The sequence below is a fragment of the Pygocentrus nattereri genome, chromosome 27 (assembly GCF_015220715.1).
Source record: "Pygocentrus nattereri isolate fPygNat1 chromosome 27, fPygNat1.pri, whole genome shotgun sequence".
NCBI lineage: Eukaryota > Metazoa > Chordata > Actinopteri > Characiformes > Serrasalmidae > Pygocentrus > Pygocentrus nattereri.
The window spans coordinates 20,964,740-20,984,349 of record NC_051237.1 but is presented as its reverse complement, the minus strand read 5'-3'; the positions used below and the strand labels follow the sequence as shown (position 1 = coordinate 20,984,349).

At 40.8% G+C, this 19,610-nt stretch overlaps 1 protein-coding gene across 4 annotated transcripts in view; it reads right to left on the bottom strand.

The window, feature by feature from the left end:
• The window catches only part of gabbr1b (gamma-aminobutyric acid (GABA) B receptor, 1b), a 223,113-nt gene that overhangs the window by 96,254 nt on the left and 107,249 nt on the right, over nucleotides 1–19,610 (bottom strand). For 3 of the 4 annotated variants that reach the window (XM_037535400.1, XM_037535401.1, XM_037535402.1), the window contains one exon: nucleotides 1,540–1,700. In XM_037535400.1, the coding sequence (XP_037391297.1) occupies nucleotides 1,540–1,700 (161 nt within the window). Of the gene's footprint in view, nucleotides 1–1,539; nucleotides 2,891–19,610 lie in introns of those variants that run through there. The other variant, XM_017711387.2, reaches the window with a different exon arrangement.

Sequence of the window (19,610 nt, the reverse complement as noted above, 5' to 3'; positions counted from 1 at the left end):
AGGGGGGGTAGAACCTAACATACATTTTAAACAGGTTTAAGTAGAGCATGCTCTTGGTCATCTCGTATTTCCATAGCAACGCTGTCTGGGAAATTTCACAGCAATCAGACAGATGTTTCTCCAGGTTCACCCTAAAGACCGTTTGCACACCATGTAAGTAACTTTTTTATTTTATATATTTTTCAGTTACTCTGTGTTATTCCCATTTTATTTTACTCTCTCTCTCTCTCTCTCTCTCTCTCTGTGACTGTAATATAGCACCATTTTGAAGCATGTAAACAAGCCAGCCTAAAGTGCAGCCTTAGTTCTAACAAGCTGTTGCAACTTAGACCCCCAAAGTAAGCAATGAGAGATCTCCATGTCCTCCCATATATATTCAAAACAGTCTGGAAATTTTATTTGCGTAAATTTGTCAATGTTTGACACAATCTCATATTGATTTGAATGCATATGTAGTAGATATTTAGGCTGGAAAGCTCATCTGCTTCAATCAACAAAGAATTACACTAAATTAAGTGTGGCACTAACCTTTTAGCCTCTTTATTAACAATTAACCCTGCATGTGGGGTAAACTGATTTTCTCGATTATCTCTCTCTCTTGGTGACTGTAATATAGCACCATTTTGAAGCATGTAAACAAGCCAGGCTAAAGTGCAGAATTCTCTCAGTGGGGTTCGGTTTAACACGCTGTTACAATTAAGACCCCCAAAATAATCAGAGATCTCCATATCCTCCCATACATCACTGCTGTTGGAACAAAACCTTGCAACTCCATTTTTGCCGTTTTTCAGTTTTTGACAAAATTTGAAAGTGTCTGTTAACCTCTTCATTGTGTGTCAATTTTGTGAGGAATGGACTAAAAGAAACAGCCCAAAACAACTTGGAAAAACGTCTGGTTCCATTGACTTCCATCAAAAATAAAGCAGGTTTTTTCCTTCTCCTGTAAAGTTACCATTTTGGAGATATGAGGTTTTGTTCTGACAACAGCGATATTTTCAACACAATCTGGAAATTTTATTTGTTTAAATTTTGTACATTTTTGACAATCTTTTTCCGCTAATCATATATTTTATGCATTTAGCTTGCAGAGCTAACCTGATTCAATCAACATAGACCCTCAGTTTGTTTGTTAACAATTAACCCGGCCTATGGGGTAAATTATAACATCCGCACCACTTTTGTGACACTTTTGGGTGAAATGTTCAGGTGTAGGTGCTGGAAATAAAGTTTACAGTTTCATGTGTCGCAGAGATGTGCAGGCCGCTTGTATAACAATGCACCTTGCATCAAATATGTTTAATATTCTTTGGCAAATAGGTTGTGTTCTGCTGTCTTTTATCACGTAAATGGATTTGATGAATTGCAAATTTAACCTAACAGGATAAGAGTGAGTTTCGAGCAGCACATAGTGCGCTGTATACATAATTAATATGAACCAACAAGCGAGAACATATCTTGGTTGAGTATAACACTGCACACATACTCATGCTAAGTCAATGCATGCTAATGAAGGATAGTCAAATTGTACTCTTCACTCACTTTGCTGTCATGGTAGATGAGCTCGAGCTCGTAGTCTGGGAGGATGTCTGTCCGCTTGTTGACCAAGTCCAGGGCCATTTGGGCGGAAGGAAGACACGCTTGACCGCCGGGCCACCCGCCACTCATGGGGAACAAGGCGCCGATGTAGAGTTTCTTCTTCCCTAGAGCCGGGCAGGGGCAGGACAGTAGCAAAGTCAGTACAAATGCGTGAGTGGCCACCGAGCGCCGAGAGCCAAATTGATGCTGGCAGTGTCCGGCCATGGCTGGAAATGAGCTTCAGTGAATCAAACAAGCGGTCACTGATGAGTCCACGTCGAAAATAATTTAATTTGGAATAATGTTACTCAAAGATTTGGTCTCAAATGTCTCAAAACACCAGGTTTCCCCAAGGAGGAGTCTCGAGTGGAAGCTGCACTGCTGACCAGACTAGCCTTTCAACTTTGCACCCTACAAATTCAAACTTAATGCACATTTGTAGCCTAGTGGACGTGTTTGTTTATCAACAGCTAACATATTTAAAACTTAATGCAGCATTATAAGCCACACTGAATGAGAGGAGCATCAAAATGACATAATTGATTTACGCACAGAGGAACGAGAGACCGGAGGATAATAAGGTCAATTAACACAGGCACAGGCCACAAAGTCAGTTAATTGAATTTTGGCAGCTAATGTCAGTGTCTGAATAGAGATCGACAGGGCAGCCACAGAGCATTCTTTAAACCTCAGACCTTAAAAGGGTCATTATTTACCAAAAGTGCTGAAAGATACTTATAAGTGTCTTTGCGTATCATTAATGACACCCAAATCTTTTAATAAAGTAAAGGAAGTGCACAGAGAGAAGCGCCCCAGAGTACAACTGTCACTAATAAACAAAAACAAAGACGTCAAAGTGGCACTAGTCACCTTAACTCAACCTGGGTTTTCAGTATAAGACTAACGCATCCGCTTTACGTCAAAAACGCATAGCTACATACTCACGGCTCTCCTGAACCATCACTGCCAACGGGGTCATTTAAATCACATTAACGTCACATTTTGTGTGCGATCACCGCAGTGCGTTACCATCCACTCGAGCTAACCCTCCTTCTGGTGTCTCATTGTATAAAGAGATTTGAGGAAAAAAAACACTTGAAATGACAAAGTGTATCAGAAGCCAGGCTGGAGGCAGATGAAGCTGGTAGATGCGTCTAATCCACGCAGCCTCCAGCTAAAGATGAACACAAAAGGAGCGGAGAGGAAAATGTTAAAGAGGACGGCTCGCAGCAAGTGCATCCGTGGGCTGCAGCAGCGAGACTGAGAGAGAAACACAGTGTGCCAGGTTTAGAGGGAGAGAAGGAGGGAGTGAGAGAGAGAGCAAGGAGAGAGGGAGGGAGTGAGAGAGAGAGAGAGAGCAAGGAGAGAGGGAGGGAGTGAGAGAGAGAGAGCAGGGAGAGAGGGAGGGAGTGAGAGAGAGAGAGAGAGAGAGCAAGGAGAGAGGGAGGGAGTGAGAGAGAGAGAGAGCAGGGAGAGAGAGAGGGAGTGAGAGAGAGAGAGAGCAAGGAGAGAGGGAGGGAGTGAGAGAGAGAGAGAGAGCAGGGAGAGAGGGAGGGAGTGAGAGAGAGAGAGCAAGGAGAGAGGGAGGGAGTGAGAGAGAGAGCAGGGAGAGAGGGAGGGAGTGAGAGAGAGAGAGAGCAGGGAGAGAGGGAGGGAGTAAGAGAGAGAGAGAGCAAAGAGAGAGGGAGGGAGTGAGAGAGAGAGAGCAGGGAGAGAGGGAGGGAGTGAGAGAGAGAGCAAGGAGAGAGGGAGGGAGTGAGAGAGAGAGAGAGCAGAGAGAGAGGGAGGGAGTGAGAGAGAGCGAGCAAGAAGAGAGGGAGGGAGTGAGAGAGAGAGAGCAGGGAGAGAGGGAGGGAGTGAGAGAGAAAGAGAGAGAACGGGAGATGGAGAATGAGAGAGAGAGATAGCATGAATAAGGGGAAGGAAAGAGAGAGAGAGGTAGAGAGAGGGAGGGCGTGAATGAGGGAGAGAGAGAAAGAGAGAGAGAGCAGGGAGAGACAGCAGGGAGAAAGAGAGGGAAAGATAGAACGGGAGAGGGAGGGTAAAAGAGGAAATAATGAGTGAGGGAAGGAAAGAGAGAGAGAGAGAGACCAGGAATGAAAAGGGATAAACGAAGAAGAGAGAGAGACAGAGAAGGAGAGAGAGAAGAGGAAGAAAGGGAGGGAGAGAGAGAACGGGAGAGGGAGGGTGAGAGAGAGAGGAGAGAGAGAATGAGTGAGGGAAGGAAAGAGAGAGAGAGCAAGAGAGAGAGAGGTAGAGAGAGAGGGAGGGAGTGAGAGAGAGACCGGGAATGAAAAGGGATAAATGAAGGAGAGGGTGAGAGAGAGAGGAGAGAGAGAATGAGTGAGGGAAGGAAAGAGAGAGAGAGCAAGAGAGAGAGGGAGAGAGGTAGAGAGAGAGCAAGAGAAAGAGAGAGAGCAGGGAGAGAGCAGGAAAAAAGAGGGAGAGGGAGAGGGAGAGAGAGAGAGAGAGAGAGAGGGAGAGAGAGAGGGAGACCGAGAATGAAAAGGGATAAATGAAGGAGAGAGTGAGAATGAATGTCAGAGGAGAGAGAGAGAGAGAGAGAGAGAGAGAGGGAGAGAGGGAGAGAGAGGTGAGAGAATGAATGAGTGAGGGAAGGAAAGGGGAGAAAATAAAGGAGAGAGTGAGAGAATGTTAGAGGAGGTAGAGAGGGAAGAGATGGAAGAGGAAGAGAGAGAATGGTAGAAAGAAGGTGTGAGAGAGAAAATGAGTGAGAGAAGGAAAGAGGTGGAAGAGAGAAGGAATGAAAAGAAAACAAGGAGAGAGAATGGTGAAAGAGAAAGAATAAAAGGAAGAGAGAGAACAAGATGAAGCAGGGGAAGAGAGAATGAGAAGTACAGGATGGAGGGAGACAGAGAGAGAGAGAGAGAGAGAGAGAGAGAGAGAGAGAGAGAGAGAGAGAGAGAGAGAGAGAGAGAGAGAGAGAGAGAGAGATGCGGGGAGATGAAGGGGAGGGATCGAGCTCTATCCCCTCTCCGTTTCACAAACCACTTTGAATTTGCAATCCTTTAACACAGCCTCTCTCATTTATCTCCCCCTCCCTCTTTTCCTCTTTTCTCTGGCAGATACATGCAGCCCTTTTCTGCTCCTGAAGCACGAACCGATCCACGCTTTCAGCTCGCACTGCTCACACCACTTTATGCAGGATTCATGCTAATAATGAACATTTAATTATGAAAGTGGCCTTTGAAAGATGTAGAAGAATCTCTTTCCCTCTCTCGCTCCCTCTCTCTCTATCCATTCAATTCAATTAGATTTAATTCAAAGTGCTTTTTGGCATGGACTTTAATGCTACATTTGAATTTCTAAAGCTTACATTTAAGTGTATTAAAAGAAAATAAAAATAAGAAAACTTTCTCCTCTCCCTTTCTCCATCACTTCTCATATGCACACGAGAGAAAGATGCCTTGACCTCTTTGTTCACTCCAACTGAATATATTATATATATGTTAAATAAGAAAACAGTACATCTCTCTCCCTCCCTCCCTTTCTCTCTCTCCTTTTTCTCTCTCCTTTTTCTCTCTACCTCACTCCCCCTCTCTATAATACCTCTTTCTCTTTGTTAAAGAGGAAAGAACATCTGCGTCTGTGCTTTCTAACTGAATTCGGAACTCAACTTATTCCAACTCAGTTCAGTTCAGTTTAATTTAGTTCACTTCAGTTATTTCAATTCAATTTGATTCAGTTCAGTTCAGTTCAGTTCAGTTCAACTGATTCGGCTCAATTCAATCCAGTCCAATTCAGTTTAGCTCCTGGCCACTTTTCGCTGCCTCACATAAACATAGAGTTAGTTATTTAACAAGGAACCAAGTAAAAACTCAACAGCCAGCTACACTGACCACAATTTGTCCATATTGTAAGCGGGTCCCCCCCAGTCGCACTCAATATCACAGTATGAATTTGGAGATTTGCTGGCATGATTTAATAATGATGAATAAATGAGAATGAACTATAGATGATTTAGAATTATCGATAACTAAGTAGTGTACATTTATTTGGGAAGCGGAGGCTAAATATTAATTAGGGGACTTTTAGCCTAGCAACTCCTATGATTCTCTCCTATTCTTGCTCGCTCCCTCTCTCTCGTTTCTCTCGCTCTCTCTCTCTCTCTCTTGCATATACACACAACATGCTCTCTGCCTTAACTTTTCTCTCAATTAACTCCAGATTAATCAATTCAGTTCAGTTCAATCAGTTGAATTCATTTCAGTCCAGTTAAATCAGTTTGATTCAGTTAGTTCAGTTCAATCAGATCAGTTCAGTTTAGTTCAGTTCAATCAGTTCAATTCATTCAGTTTAGTTCAGTTCAATCAGTTCAGTTCAGTTCAGTTCAGTTCAGTTCAGTTCAGTTCAGTTCAATCAGTTCAATTCAGTTCAGTTCAGTTCAGTTCAGTTCAATCAGATCAGATCAGATCAGTTCAGTTCAGGTCAATCAGTTCAATTCAGTTCAGTTCAATCAGATCAGTTCAGTTCAGTTCAGTTCAGTTCAGTTCAATCAGTTCAGTTCAGTTCAATCAGTTCAGTTCAATCAGATCAGTTCAGTTCAGTTCAGTTCAATCAGTTCAATTCAGTTCAATTCAGTTCAATCAGATCAGTTCAGTTCAGTGCAATCAGATCAGATCAGTTCAATCAGTTCAGTTCAGTTCAGTTCAATCAGATCAGTTCAGTTCAGTTCAATCGGTTCAGTTCAGTTCAGTTCAGTTCAATCATATCAGTTCAGTTCAGTTCAATCATATCAGTTCAGTTCAATCAGTTCAGTTCATTTCAATCAGTTCAGATCAGTTCAATCAGTTCAGTTCAGTTCAGTTCAATCAGATCAGTTCAGTTCAATCAAATCAGTTCAGTTCAATCAGTTCAGTTCAGTTCAATCAGTTCAGTTCAGTTCAGTTCAGTTCAGTTCAGTTCAATCATATCAGTTCAGTTCAATCAGTTCAGTTCATTTCAATCAGTTCAGATCAGTTCAATCAGTTCAGTTCAGTTCAGTTCAATCAGATCAGTTCAGTTCAATCAGATCAGTTCAGTTCAATCAGGTCAGTTCAGTTCAATCAGTTCAGTTCATTTAATTCAATTGAATTCAAATCAATTCATTTCACATTATAATTCAATTCAGGTATGAAGTAACATGACAGATAAAACAACATTTCTATTCCTGAAGCTTTCCTTACAAAATTTGACAATAACAAAGGAATATCTTTCCCCCACCCCTTCACTCTTTTTTTTCTTCTTTCTTCTCTCCATTCTCTTCCCATCTCCTCTGCTTTTTCCTCTCCTAACCCTCACTCTTTCCTCCATCTCCGTCTGCCAATCAGTGTCTGTCTTTAATCTAGCAGGATCATTAAGCAGGTCGGCGCGGAGCGCTGGTGGAGGCTAAAGCTAAACTCCGATATGAATCACATTCTGTTTTTCTCTCGCTCTCCCACACACTCCCACACACACACACACACACACACACACAAACATACACACACACACACACACTCCATTGCCACAATCTCCCTCCTTCTCCACTCACACAGCACACACACTAATCCCCGTGCATTGTGAACATACGCAGCACACTGAAGATATTCCTGCTAATCCAGCTCAAAGATGTACACCCATAGCAAAGAAAAATAAAGAAGAGATCTCCTTAATATCTCTGCAGTTTCTCCTATACTGTTAGAAATAAAGGTTCTATCCAGGTACATTTTTCGTTCATTAAGGTATAAACAATGTAAATATACCTCAAAAGTACAGCCGTGGTTTTAAGTTCCAGCTGTGAACCTTAAGTACGTTTTTCCCTGGTAAAAAGTACACATCTGTACTTTTTCATAGCCAAGCGTTTTAAAACAGAACAATAAAATAAAAGCCTGCAGACGAGACGGTGTGTGGAGCCAGTACAGCTTAGATAATATAATTTCAATGGATTATGGTTCAGTTATGTTCCCTGACTAAAGGAACTGAGAGGTACCCTTGAGGGTCCCACCCCAGTGACAAGGGGGGAACCGACCCAGGGACAGTTTAGTACCATTTTCTCTGAGAGCGTAGACAACAGTGAGAGCAGACGGAAAGACAAAGGCCCAATCCCATTTCACCCCTTGCCCCTAACACTTAGCCCTTAGCCCTCCATGCGCGTTCATGTCTAGGGTAAGGATGTCCCAGTTTTTGATGAGATAGAGGGGTAGGGCGTAGTGTTTGCCCTATATAGCCCTCCAAAGAGAGATTTTTTAGAGGCACACTCCAAACGGAGTGTTATGAGAAAAAAAAGAAAACATGGCAAGATGACTGTGCGAGAAACCCACAAACCTAAGTATTTTCTCCGTTAATAAATACAATAACCACTGTATCATCTCAGTTTAATGTCGTTTATTGTATTATTTTTGTTTTCTTCATAACAAGCACAAAAATTTGCTAAAAGCATGCTAATGCCTCGGTAGCTAGCTTTCCCGTTCCACCTTAAATAGGCTGGCAGCTCTGACGCCTAAAGCGCCAGAATGTAACTGCTGCACCATTTAAGGTGGAACGGGAAAATTTGAGCAAGAAGCTGGCGAATAGCTGATTTCAGCTTCGTATCACCAAAGAATTAGGAGTGGGTGATGATAAATATTTGTCTTATAGCCCCTCTCTGAAGGCGTATGATGTCCTAAATGTAACTAAAGTCCAGCAGTGAGGAGCTGAACTTTACCCTTCTCTTCTATCATTGAAGCCGGGCCGGGTCATCTACAGAGCAGCGCTAGTGGCCTGTTAATGAAGTAACGTTTCTTTTGTTGTTGTTGTTGTTTGTTAATTTAAGGGCTGTCCCATTTCGTAGGGCAAGACTTCAACCACTACCCCTTGTAACTCAGTTCCAAGAGGTTAGGGTGACACTCGAAACCAAGGGGTAACGGTAAAAAGAAGAAATGGGACTGGGCCAAAGTCTCTCTGACATTGTAACAGTAGAAGAACCCTTTTGTTTGCCATACAGAACCCTAAAAATGTTCCAAAGCTGTCCTACATGCACTTTTTAACCAAATGCCACCAGATCCTCCGACCTACACTCTAAAAAGATGGGTTGCTTAGTAAAGACAATGGGCCTCATTCACCAACCGCTCCTAAGAGGAAATTCCTTCTAAAAACCCACTTATGTTCTTAGGTAAGAACAGAATGTAGACAAACTCAAGAGCACAAAGGTGAGAACAATTCTGCGCTTTAACAGCATGTCATGAATCTGAATCTGACCTTTTTCCTAGGGCCTTTCTCACGAACACATTTAAGAACAAACTTGGGGAGATATTGGTGAACGAGGCCCATAAGTCTATGCAGAACCATGAACACTGAAAGAACCATTTGCATGCTTAAATGTTTCTTCAGATTGTGAAATGGTTCCTTAGATCAGTGGAGAATGGGTTGCATATGGTTCTGCATAGAACCTTTTTAAAAGGGGTTCTATATAGTACCAAAAAAGGGCTCTGCTATAGTTACAGTGTCAAACTTGTAACAAAAAAAGGAACCCTTTTGGTGCTACACAGAACCATTTTCATAAAGATTCTATATGGAACTATCCACAGCACGTTCTCCATCAGTCTGAAGAACCATTTTATCATGCAAAGAAGCATTTATGCATGTAAATGGTGGAACCACTGTCTTGACTAAAGAACCCTTGAAGAGCCATCCATTTTAAGAGTGCATGGGGTCAAGATATGAACATTGATACACGCTCGCTAACACTGCTGCACACTAAACTGACATTAAAGCACTGGCAACCACACCAAAATACCCCACACAAACCAGCAGGCTTCATTAAATACACTAATTTGCCTACTTTGACCCCTCCCCTCCTCTGCCCCCCCAAATATATATAATATATATATATATATATATTTATTATTTTTCTACAATTCATGTTTATTTTTACGATTAGTTTTTAGTGTTTTTTTTTAAATAGTGTCTATTTAAATTCACACTTTTCCTGTTTACCGTCTGTTTAATGTTATTGCTACACCACGGGGTCAGAGCGTAACACAATTTCAATGCGCTGTATGTCCTGTACATTGGCAATAAAGCTGACTTGACTTGACTAAATGCACGAATTAGGATTTTGGGGTAGTTTTAGGCTGCAGTTTGAGTAGCTGGGGTTAGTATGTAACAGCGTTTAAACATAATAGGAGACTTGCTTTCATGTAATGCGGCAGAACTTGCACGTACACACTTAAAAAGAACCTTGTTCAAGGGTTATTTAGAAAAGAAAGTGGTTCTCCACAAAAATATGAATGCTCTAAGAATGCTTTGCAGGATTAAAGGGTTTTTTTGGTTGGGCACATCTTTGTTTACTACCAGGTGCGTCATCAGCATCTTTCAGATACTCCACTCATTTTTCCCCAGAGAAAAACAGGTCTGACCCGGAGCTCCTAATATGGACACAACACCATCTGCACAACTTCCGAGCTTTATTTCTCCACATAAATTTTGGGAGAACCACCATAAAGTCTCCTGAGCAACATTGGAGCAGAAACATTCCCCGCTGAGCAGAGCTCGGATCGGCGTATGTGCGCGTGGGTCTTAAGTGCGTCTTCAATAATATATCTGCACAGAGCTGAGCTGACACCGATCCCTCTCTCCTCATACCTCTCTTTACTCTTTTCTGCTCTCACTTTTTCTTCCTTTGCATTTCGGTTCATTTCAGCACATTTGAGAGAGAGAGAGGGAGAGGGAGAGGGAGAGGGAGAGAGAGGGAGAGAGAGAGAGGGAGAGGGAGAGGGAGAGGGAGAGAGAGAGAGGGAGAGGGAGAGGGAGAGAGAGAGGGGGGGAGAGATAGGAAGAAAGAAAAAAAGTGAGAGAAAGAGAGAGACAAACAGAGGGGAGGAAAGAGAGAGAGAGAAAGAAAAGGCTAGAGAGAGAGAGAGAGGGTGAGAAAGAGTCTTAAGACGCTTCTTCACTCCTTAATCCTGTGCATCTCACTCCATCTACCTCTTTATTTTCCGCTCTCTCTGTGTTTACGCTCCTCTCTCCATCATAAACACGTGTCAGTCTGCTTCAGCTACAAAACAGCCTCTCCAGCTGCAACCACAATCACCTGAGCTCCAACCGCCGAAGCCCATTGGACTCAGTGACGTCAAAGACATGTGGATTAGACGCATTTTCACAGTGGGACTAAACGGAGAAAGCTCGCTTGCGAAGAAACAGAAAGCAGCAAAACCCACCTCAACACATTTCTGTGATTCTTTGATTTTCAAGAAAATGACTGTTATTTTTTAATCCTTAAATCTCCAAACGTTCTACATTTTTTTGGTATGTTTATTCTGCTGAGTTCCACTTCATGACATTTGTGTGGTTTTAAGTACCAAAAACAGATTTAAACAGGCTATTACTGTTACTGTGCCTTTAAGACTGATATATATGTAAATGAGTTCTATTCTGACTGGCTGCCTTGTCTCATTCAATAAGCAGTCCTTATAGCTTCAACATGAATGACTGGAGCTAACCTGCTGTGTGCTGAATGGGTGGATATACTGAATATATTATGTGTTGGTTTATGTGACATCACAAAAACAAAAAATGCAAAACAGGCTGTTTCTCTTAGTTTCCATATATGGACTGTATGGACTGTGGAATGAACTGTGCTTCTACATGATATGCATTTAAGCTTTGTCATACCTCTCATATCTCTTACAAACTGACCAACAGGCAACAAACAGGCAACAAAGACTAACATCTGAATTCATAGTTTGCATCCAAAAAGTTAAATAAATTATTAATGGATTCAAATGATGCCAAATGCATTAGTTGATCTACAAACTGCCATTCACTTATCTAACAAAGACTGATCTACAAACTGTCCTGGTAGTATAAAACCAAAGCCGGTTTATGAGGAATCTGGCCCCTTCCTATTTCCCCCATTACATCAAAAACATAACTGCATAACAGCAGAGGGCGCCCACGAGCGAGTCCTCAATGAATGGGTGTAAATTCTAGCCACTAAACAGCTAAGAACTAAATGTGAAATTAGTTTCTAATCACTTGCCCAGAACTTTCATTTAATTTTAGAAAGTAGAAGGACACATTTCACTAAAAAAGCAAAGAAAATTTGACTGTATGTTTCCTTTTTTCTGCAGTAAACGGGTTTTGGGCAGCAAGACGATAACATTACTGTTACTGATTGCTGGTTGGTTGGCGAGCAGAGCAGCTCATTGGCTGTTGGGGCTCACTGACTTTAAACTCCTATAACTCGAGTTTAAAAGTGCTTAAAAATACAACATTGGTGTTAAAATGTTTTATGCTATTCGGTGTTCAGGAAATGGATGTATTCTTTCACAATAAAATCGTTTAAGCATTCATGAACTGGGACATTCTCCAATTGGAGTGGGAAACCATGTCACAGGGCTTAAAAAGGTGCTTAAAAAAAGCCAGTATGCAAATTTTCACACTCGATCTAAGATTAAATAATACTGAAACAATATTTTTCTCTTATGATTTCTCTGATTTTGCAGCTCGTCACAAAACCCATTTTCAACATCTGAAAAGCCTTTTTTAATATAAAACAATATTTTAAAACAGATTCATGTGGACCTTTTATATCATTACAGTTACACCAGATTTAAAAATATGTATTCAATTTAAAAAATTTATTTGTCACAGCGTTTTTGGTCACTGGTGTTATCAGGACTCTTATGTTCCATTTTAACACGGTATTTTCAGCTCTTATTAAACTGCTTCTTTGGGACGAGGCTCATCAGAGAGGAAGTGTCTTAAGGTATGAGAATTCAAGTCACTCGCTCACTATATTTAATTACTTTAATCATAATTTTGTTTATCAGGCAGAACATAATGTCTATGCGTCATGGATGTTATGTGCTTTAATAGCTGGGTAATTAAAATATTGTCAAAATAATGCCTTATATCATTTTTATTACTAATTGTAAACAGTTGCGCAAGGTCACCCAACCACCAATCAGTCAGCCAATTTACAAAATCCTCAGTTTTTACCACTCAGTCGGATGACATGACGTCATGGGTTGCTACGGCAACAAGGGTATATTTAAGGATTAAAAATCGATTCCATTTCTCACCCTTCAGGGCTACTTGTGTTTGTTAGTGTCAGAGCATACAGCAACCGGGCGGTTATAAACATGATTCAGTACAGGCTGTGGTAACTATGACCAATGAAGGAAGAGCAATCACACTGAGGGCTGTATACTGTGTGGGCCTTAATAGCTTTACTGGACGCCTTATATTTCTACTTTTGCCCAATAAACACAATAAAAGCTATTTTAAAGCCATGACTCATGGTTAGCTACATTAACTTAATAATACTTCTACCATTAGCCTACATTAGAGCACCAACTTGGCTGAGACATAGCAAGCAAATTAAACTGTCATTTTTGTTCTATTTCTTGCAGGTAATTGTCCTGTGCAGCAACTATTACCATTGGAATGGCATGGTTTTGCCAGCAGGAGGGTGGCTCCATTATTCTTCACTTTAATACAGACCAGTCTCATACTGCACTCTTTGCCCTGGTCGTACTGTCTAAGAGATGAGCAGTTACACTCTCCCACTGCTGCTTTTTGCTTGTGGTCATCCACAACTCAACTGAGGAAATGAATGTTCTTATCATACCCATAACTGTCTCCATAAGCAGTGTTTAAGAAGCTGCCTCCATTCCAATGAAGCACATAAAAGCTACTTGAGCGCTAATAGCTTCCCCTTGTGGAGAACCTAAATCCTGCTAAACTGAACCGAGTTCTCTCAAATGGATTTCAAGGGAACTTCTTGTGCTAATTTTCAATGTTCATGAGTTCATAATATTGTTATTGTGGTCTAACAAAATAGATTTACATGTTTCATTCTTTCAAAAACACATGACTTTTCACTCTCGCTCTATTAGAGCTCCTGTGTCTTTAAGCCCCGCCTCCCAGTGAGCGCAGTGTGCTCTAATTGGTCAGCTCGCCCACTGTTCTGGTGGTACTGCTGTATAAGTGTGAGTCTGATACTGAAAGTGATGTCAGCGTCTTCTCCACATGGCTTAGCTGCAGTCCATGTGTGAGGGCGTGGCATTATGAAGTGTCACTACCATGACACACATTTTCTCCAACTGAGTGACCTTTTTATGTTTTAATGAAAAACATTATGACTTTATGCATATTAAACGGGGTTTGCTAGTCATGTCTCAGTTCTGCTCAAAATTAGCTAAAAATGGTCACTACCAAATAGTCACGACATTAGGTAAAGTTTCGGTAGCAAAATGACTGTTTTGTTAGTGACAAAATGGAATGTTCAATCATTTATTTTAATAAAATAAACATAGTGTGTTTCTATGCACTTAATAATCTGATAACTGCAGAAAATCAGAAATCAACGTGTTTATGGGGAAACTCCAGGTCTATATGAGTCAGGCAGTAATCAGACTTCTGCTTTGAGCATATATCATCTAGAAGATAAATAGTATGTAAATCCATGATTTTGTCAAGCATGTATTTGGTTCCAGCATCACTTTGAAAGTTTGAAGTTCACATGCACTGAGAAATCTGATTACTGAGCTAAAATCCAGCTCTTTTTATTGGATTTCTTAATCAGATTTCAAGACCGTACCTCAATCTAAAAAATCAGATTGTGCTATTTACATAACCATTTGAATAATCAGACAACTGCAGAAAAACCAGTATGATCAGATAAACACAAACCCAAAAGCAAAAAGATATTCATCTAAAGTCCAAGTCAATTAAAACTCCAGACTTTGACTCTGACTTTGAACCAGTTCGTTAAAATGATGCAGATATTTCAACATGTTTTTTTTTTCTTCAACACGGCTACTTTTGCTCATGGTAAATGGGGCGGCGCTTCAGCGCCCATAATGAGTCCCCCTAGTAATTATATATTTTTTTCACTGGAGCCAATAGGATCCTATCTACACCACTGAACAGAGCTAATGGCAGAATGTTCTGATCACACCAAACATCACAAGTAGAAAAAGCTCCCTCTGAGATCAGTTTCTCATATTTCACTCGTGTATTTTCAACATGGATGTGTAATATTGTATTAAAGAGACCCAGCTACGCTCTTTTCTGGCTTTATACGGCAAAATAGCAGGAACAGCACATGCTAACTCTGAAAGCAAGGTGACCGCACACTAATGATACCGTACTTAGTCCTGAACAATGAGGCTCATGAGACACAACATACTGCTGTGAGTGAGCTCTCTGGAGAACTCCCTAGATCCTTGCTCCATAAATTCTGCCCACATTTTGGTGCAAAGCTGATTAGCCATTCTGGACCCCTCTTTAAACAACAGGATAATTTCGTAAGAGGAGGAGAGCACTTTAGGTGAAGTGCTCTGCTGAAAAGGAAAAGCTGGAGAAGCTTCAGTCCATCTGTCTCTCTTCACCCTCCCCACTCTCTCTACTTAAGTATATACATTCATGGCCACTACAGTAGAAACCCTGTAGCTCCACCTTTCTGGTGTACAGTATGAGGCTTTAGCCCATCTATCCATCTGTTAATGCACAATTTATGCACCAGTCCTTCATCAGTGGTCAGTTTCTGACCACAGAGCCGCCACTCTTGGCTGGATATTTTTGGGTGATGGTCCACTCTCAACCTCACTGGGTTTACACTGACGTGGGTTAGCAATGTTAGTAGTGTTGTTACTGGAGTTGAAAATCATTCATCAATTCTTTTTAGGACGTAAGTAGCTAAAATGTAACACATTCCACTTCTTTATTTTGATTTTCTGAATGTGTTTACTAAAAAAAGTTTAATATTATACAGCAACAGTTTCAGTTGTTCTTCTTAAATGACATCTTTTGTTAATTTTTGTTAATTTAGGCCTTCCGCCCGATGACCGCTGGGAGAGGCTCCAGCACCCCCCGCAACCCTGAGGGAGAAGCAGCTTAGAAAATGTGTGTGTGTGTGTGTGGGTTAATTTAGGATTGTTCATTTGTTAAAATATCGTCTACAGAGACTAAATATGACAATATTCTGCAAATTTTTGTGTAAAATTCCTATTTTGCAGCATACTGGACAATAAATGGATATAAAATTTTCCATAACTTTTGCAACACATTTTATGTGTGTGTGTGTTTTTTTTTTTACAGCACCTTAAACTCAGCAAATTAGCAGTAATTGTGGTAAATGTGGTAAAATGTGCAGAAGTATGTTCTCTGTAGAGGATGTTTTCACTTATTTACAAATCAAACACAAAACCTGACTCAAACCTTTGCCTTCAACTGTACGTTGTTTAATTTGAAGTCAAACAGTTCAAGCTGTGATGGAAATAGAATATCTTATGTTGGCTTGTGACACTCCTCCGTCCGTTCACTCCTTACTGTTTAAAACGTCATTGATTTCAACTAAGTGGTTTCAGAGTCCGCATATATTTACACAACACTCAACCGCAGATGTAACCGAGGTTAAAAGGACACTCTGATAAAATAAAAATTTGAACCATTGCTTTATGTGTTGTAAACATGCCAGCTCAGCTCCTACAGTTTCCAGTTTAAAGACTAGAATATCTCCCTCTTTATGGCGTATATTGAAGGTTGATTTGCTGAATTTAACAACCGTGGCCTGTGTAAAAGGTCATTAAATTACTACAAATACCATATTAAAGTTTGTTCCCGGTACAGCAGGGGTGTCAACCTATTTGCTTGAATTAGACGCCTGTCATCCTTTCTCTGCTGCAAGTTCATTAATACTTGGGCTCATTTTCTGAGCTGCTGAGCAAAAGTTTGTTGTTTATGTTTATAACTGCAGCTGAAATGCAGCTCGTATGTTTGGTGATATGACTGGTGTGGAATTGTGTAGAACCTCTGTCCCATAGATTGTTGTTGGGGTAGGAGAGTCATACATTACATTGCAGTGCATGCTGGGTACTGTAGTGCAGCACATTGTAAAACAGGCTAATATTAATAGAAAATGAAAACAGTTTGGCGGGCGGGATGGGATTGTGTTATGGGCCTGATCGGGCCTAAGGGCCCTGTGTTTGGCACATGGGCTGTAGAGGATGTGTTAACTTATTTTCTCTTAGAAAATCAACAAGTAATTTTACCAGATGTGGTTAAATTTTTGTAACACGTTAAATGCAATGCCCCCTTAAATGCCCAGCCCATTTGTCCTGCCCTGCATGCAGAACAGAAATCAGCCACTAGTGCGTAGCTCCTGCTCAGAGGCTATGTAGTTTGTTTACTGTAGCAGTGACTACAGACCTGGAGCTCAGTCCCAAATCTGTCACTCTGTCTATCCTGCTCATTAGCCAGCCTGGCCTGTGATGATTAATTCAGGCCATCACTTAATAAGACTGACTCATTTTAAAACTGTTGATTTAATTTGATGCTAACAATGTTATCATTTTTCCTTTGTCTTTTGCCTCTTTTTCTCTCTTCGTCTTTCAGTTTGAAGCACACGTGTCACTTCTTCAGCTTTTTTGGAAAGGGATCGCGTCACGCTAGGCTGCGTATCATCGACATTAGTATGGATATCCACACATGCTTTTTGAGGGAGGATGTCAAGGTTGACGGCAGCGGGGGAAATATGAGGCGAAGCCGGCTCTCGAGAGAAATCCAGCAGCTGTCATGCTGGGCCCTGTGAGCCCAAAGCACGTGGAGGTCAGCAGCTTTGCAGAAGCTGGGTACACTGATGCCCCCCCAAGCTACACTCAAAAATGAACCGCAGGGGGCTGTTTGACTTACAAACTGAAAACACGTCAACATAAAGCAAAATGAGGTAACTGAGTCCACATACACTGACTCTACTCCATTTGACTGAATAGAAACGTGTTGCATAATTAAACTAAGCTCAAATGACCATTTATTGCACATATTACTCCTTTTAGACGCGGCGAAAATATCAGATGCACTCCAGCACTGGCGTAATGGAACCAACTCAATCAGTGTCCCTGAATCTGAGCCTGTTGCTCAATTTAAAGTCTTTAGTAGGAGTTCTTAGGCCTCAGGGTCTGGTCTGTGGTGTATTCTGGTTTGAGCACATCATATATTTCCATATATTCCCTGATTCAATGCAGTTCAATCTGGCTTAATGCATATAATACTTAAGTGCATACCTTAAATAATGAACCTGCATGAAATTAAAAAAGCCTTTATCACAACATGCACACACAAAAATGCACTAACCAAGCATTTCATTATGACCATCTCCTTGTTTCTACGCTCATTGTCCATTTGATCAGCTCCACTTACTGTATAGGAGCACTTTGTAGTTCTACAGTTACAGACTGTAGTCCATCTGTTTCTCTGATACTTTGTTAGCTCCATTTCAGTGGTCAGAACCCCCACAGGACCACCACAGAGCAGGTACTATTTTGGTGGTGGATTGTTCTCAACACTGCAGTGACACTGATGTGGTGGTGTGTTAGCGTGTGTTGCGCTGGTGTGAGTGGATCAGACACAGCAGTGCTGCTGGAGTGGTAAGTAGAACTGATAAAACAGACAACGAGTGTAGGACCATGTAATAATAAAGGTTTTCAGGATTTCCGGACTGCACCTAAAAATAATTATAATAATAAAACGTTGTGAACTTTGTAACAATTAAACGTAGCTTATTTTAAAGTGGAATTTTTTTGTTTTCAAAATCTGCAGTCGCCGCATTGTGAACGCCGTATTTCCATTAAACAGAGCTGAAAACCTCTGGCCATTTTAAGGGAGCATCGCTCAAACATGCAGGTTGATGTGCAAAGAGGGACAGTGTAGCTGTAGGCCAATTCTGAGCCCCACTGCAGCCTAATACTCATTTTACATTTCAAAATAATCATCTAATATAATAACTTTTTTTTTTAAACCAAGTGTAATATATATCTCACTCAGAGTGCCTACCAGTGTTACCATGTGACACAATCATTTACCGCACAACACATCAACAATCTGATTGGTCGGCGCTCGGTTCATTAGCATAAAGTTTGTCCTGAACGAATGACTGAACAGACTGATAATGTGTCAGCTACATTTATACATTGTGGTCTGTTGCCTCATTATAGAACATCATTATGACATGTTCTGTTTAATGCAAACTGCAAAAAATCAACTGGAAAAAGGCAAATTATTTTTCAGGACGTCATCTTCCACGACACATTTAATATTTAAAATTTCAGGATCCTCACCTCAAAACACCTTCCTGCATCACAACTAATGAAAACTAATGTAAATAATGAAAATAAACACCGATTTAACTTCTAAAACCACCATCATCCGACTGAATTCAGTGAGATTCAGAAGCTCGCAGAACAAGCGAAGACCAATAACTCAGCTACCAAACTGTGAAGAACGCGAGCGGGTTCCTCATCTATCATGTACACAGGAAAAAGCAAAGGAGTGTGAAAACGAACCATTAAAAATTGTTTGCCACACATTGCCGTGCCAGAAAGGCAAAATGTTGTTCTTCATCAAGAAAAAAAGATTTGTCAAGACCCACGTTAGCTGCACAGTCATGTACCCACGACACTTTGATCTGCACTGAGATACTTTAACTTGCTGCTAGAACTTGTGTTTGAAAATAGTTCAAGTGTGAGTCTGCAGTAGGCCTGCTGCCTTAGAGCCGGGCAATATGATAATACGTCTTATTATCAAGATAAAGTACATCAAAACATGGCCCAACATGCTTTTCTGAGCGTAGTGTGGATATCGTGGATATCATCCGTGCTTAAAATCACTTCCCAACTGCATGTTTGATTAAAAAGAGATCAGAATTTGTCCTGTTTAATAGGATTTTATACAGAACAGTCTATGAAATGCAGAATACAATGACTGTATTCATAAGTTTTGATGGTAATTTTATAATGTGGTTCTACTTTGTCTCTTCTGACTTGCCACATCAGAAAACATAAAGATCGTGGCATCATGTACTTGAAAAAAATTCCTGAAGTTCCATGATTTACATTCTGCCATATCGGCCACCTTCTGTAACCTACGAACAGCTCCATCTGCTTGCACTGAAGTCTCTGTAGTTACTAAATAATACGCCTGTGTATGAAATAAACCTGGATTTTTAAGGGGTTAATGATTTAATGATTTAAGGAATATACACTCTAAGGTACAACACATTCTGTCTCTAT